The following is a 1554-nucleotide window of genomic DNA, read 5'->3' on the forward strand; positions in this document are numbered from 1 at the left end:
ATGGAAACTGTTTACAAAATAGTTACAGAGTATCACTACATCCTGGCAATTTTTGAAATGTGGTCATTTTTATTTCAGCGCTCAGGAAGAGCACTGAATGATGTGACAGTATCTCCAGAAGAGTTCAACAAGATGACAAGTATGACACCTGAAGATGACCTGAAAGCTCTCCTCCTGTTTGATCTTGGTGCAGATGAGGAGACATTCACAGATGCCTTTTTGCAGGCAGCCCTTGAAAGGTAACAAGTTTTTCAACTAGTAGTAATTTCATTAGATATTTAGTAATGCCTCTATCTGTGTCTTTAGAAACAGGTATTTGTATTTTCACCATTGTCTTGTCCACAATCAGTCTTGTCTTTCCCCTCACTGGCATGGCTTCATCTCTCCTCTTCCACATAAAGCCAACCTGTGTCATACTGCACTAAAGCACAACCCATGTGAATGAGGCCTCCGCAACAGGTAGGGAATCTATTTGATCCTCACCCAACCCAAATCAGTTATTCCCAAGCTCTTTCCCATGACTCAGTGCAGCTGATCATAAATTCAAGCACAGAATGTGTGTAATCGAGTTTAAACTTTTTATTCAGCCAAACAATTTATTTTACTATTTTAACCTCAAAAGAATGTAGTAGGCCTAGAGAAAAGAGGGAGAATGAGGGAGGACGCACTGTTGTGGGTATTGGAATTGGAATGGTATGAAGAACAGATAATTGAAGTAATAGATATTGTTTAGGCAGGAAGTCTAGAAAACATTCCTGCATCCAGATTTTGGCTGGAAATCAAAACTAGTGATGGGCCAAATATTCACTTACACGTTTGTAACAAATATAAGGCATGGTGTAAAACAAAGGTAATTCAGATAGGTAGGGTGGTTTAAATACCCGGCCATTTAAACAGGGTGCAGTGTGTGCCTGGCAATGCCTGATTTTGGTTGCAGCATTTGTACAATTTTTTTGTTTAATTTTTGAATTTTACTTGATTTACTTGATTTCAAGAGGTTTAACCACCCTAAGCACTGCAGCAATCCAGTCCTTCCAACCCCTCACAGGCCTCATGTTGATGGTGATCTTCGATTTATCTGTCAAAGTGTCATGAGCCGTAAGCTTCCTGGAATCGCAGAAAGTCAAGTAGATTTGATTTTAGTTACTCATTTTCTATGGCTAAACTCTTACAATATGTTCAAAATCAATTCAGTAAAGGAAATGTAAATCAAATGTCTGTGTATGATATAGAACAACTCAAGTATTCATACAGTTATACACTGGTATTGAATATGGAAAATTGATTGAATTTGAATATTCGAGGTTTGCATTTACATTCACAAATGTGAATTCTTCTTTAGGATATTTTAGATATCTGTGATATTCCTTTACATTTGATACCTTTCATCGTTTTGTATCTTTATTATCTGCTTAACTGATGTAAAAAGTGGCAGAGCATAGGTGCATGTAGGACAGTAGATAACATTGCTATCATCAAGCATGTCCATTTAGAATCCTTTGTAGGAAGATATTGCAATATTAAGGTTTTTTAAATCTTATTATTCATGAACAT

At 36.7% G+C, this 1554-nt stretch overlaps 1 protein-coding gene across 1 annotated transcript in view; it reads left to right on the top strand.

Annotated features, from left to right (window-relative positions):
* LOC119593018 overlaps positions 1-1554 on the top strand; it is a 27676-nt gene that overhangs the window by 5479 nt on the left and 20643 nt on the right. The window contains exon 5 of the mRNA XM_037941911.1: positions 79-239. Within this exon, the coding sequence (XP_037797839.1) occupies positions 79-239 (161 nt within the window). The remainder of the gene's footprint in view (positions 1-78; positions 240-1554) is intronic.

This window comes from Penaeus monodon, chromosome 31 (assembly GCF_015228065.2).
Source record: "Penaeus monodon isolate SGIC_2016 chromosome 31, NSTDA_Pmon_1, whole genome shotgun sequence".
In the NCBI taxonomy this organism is placed as follows: domain Eukaryota; kingdom Metazoa; phylum Arthropoda; class Malacostraca; order Decapoda; family Penaeidae; genus Penaeus; species Penaeus monodon.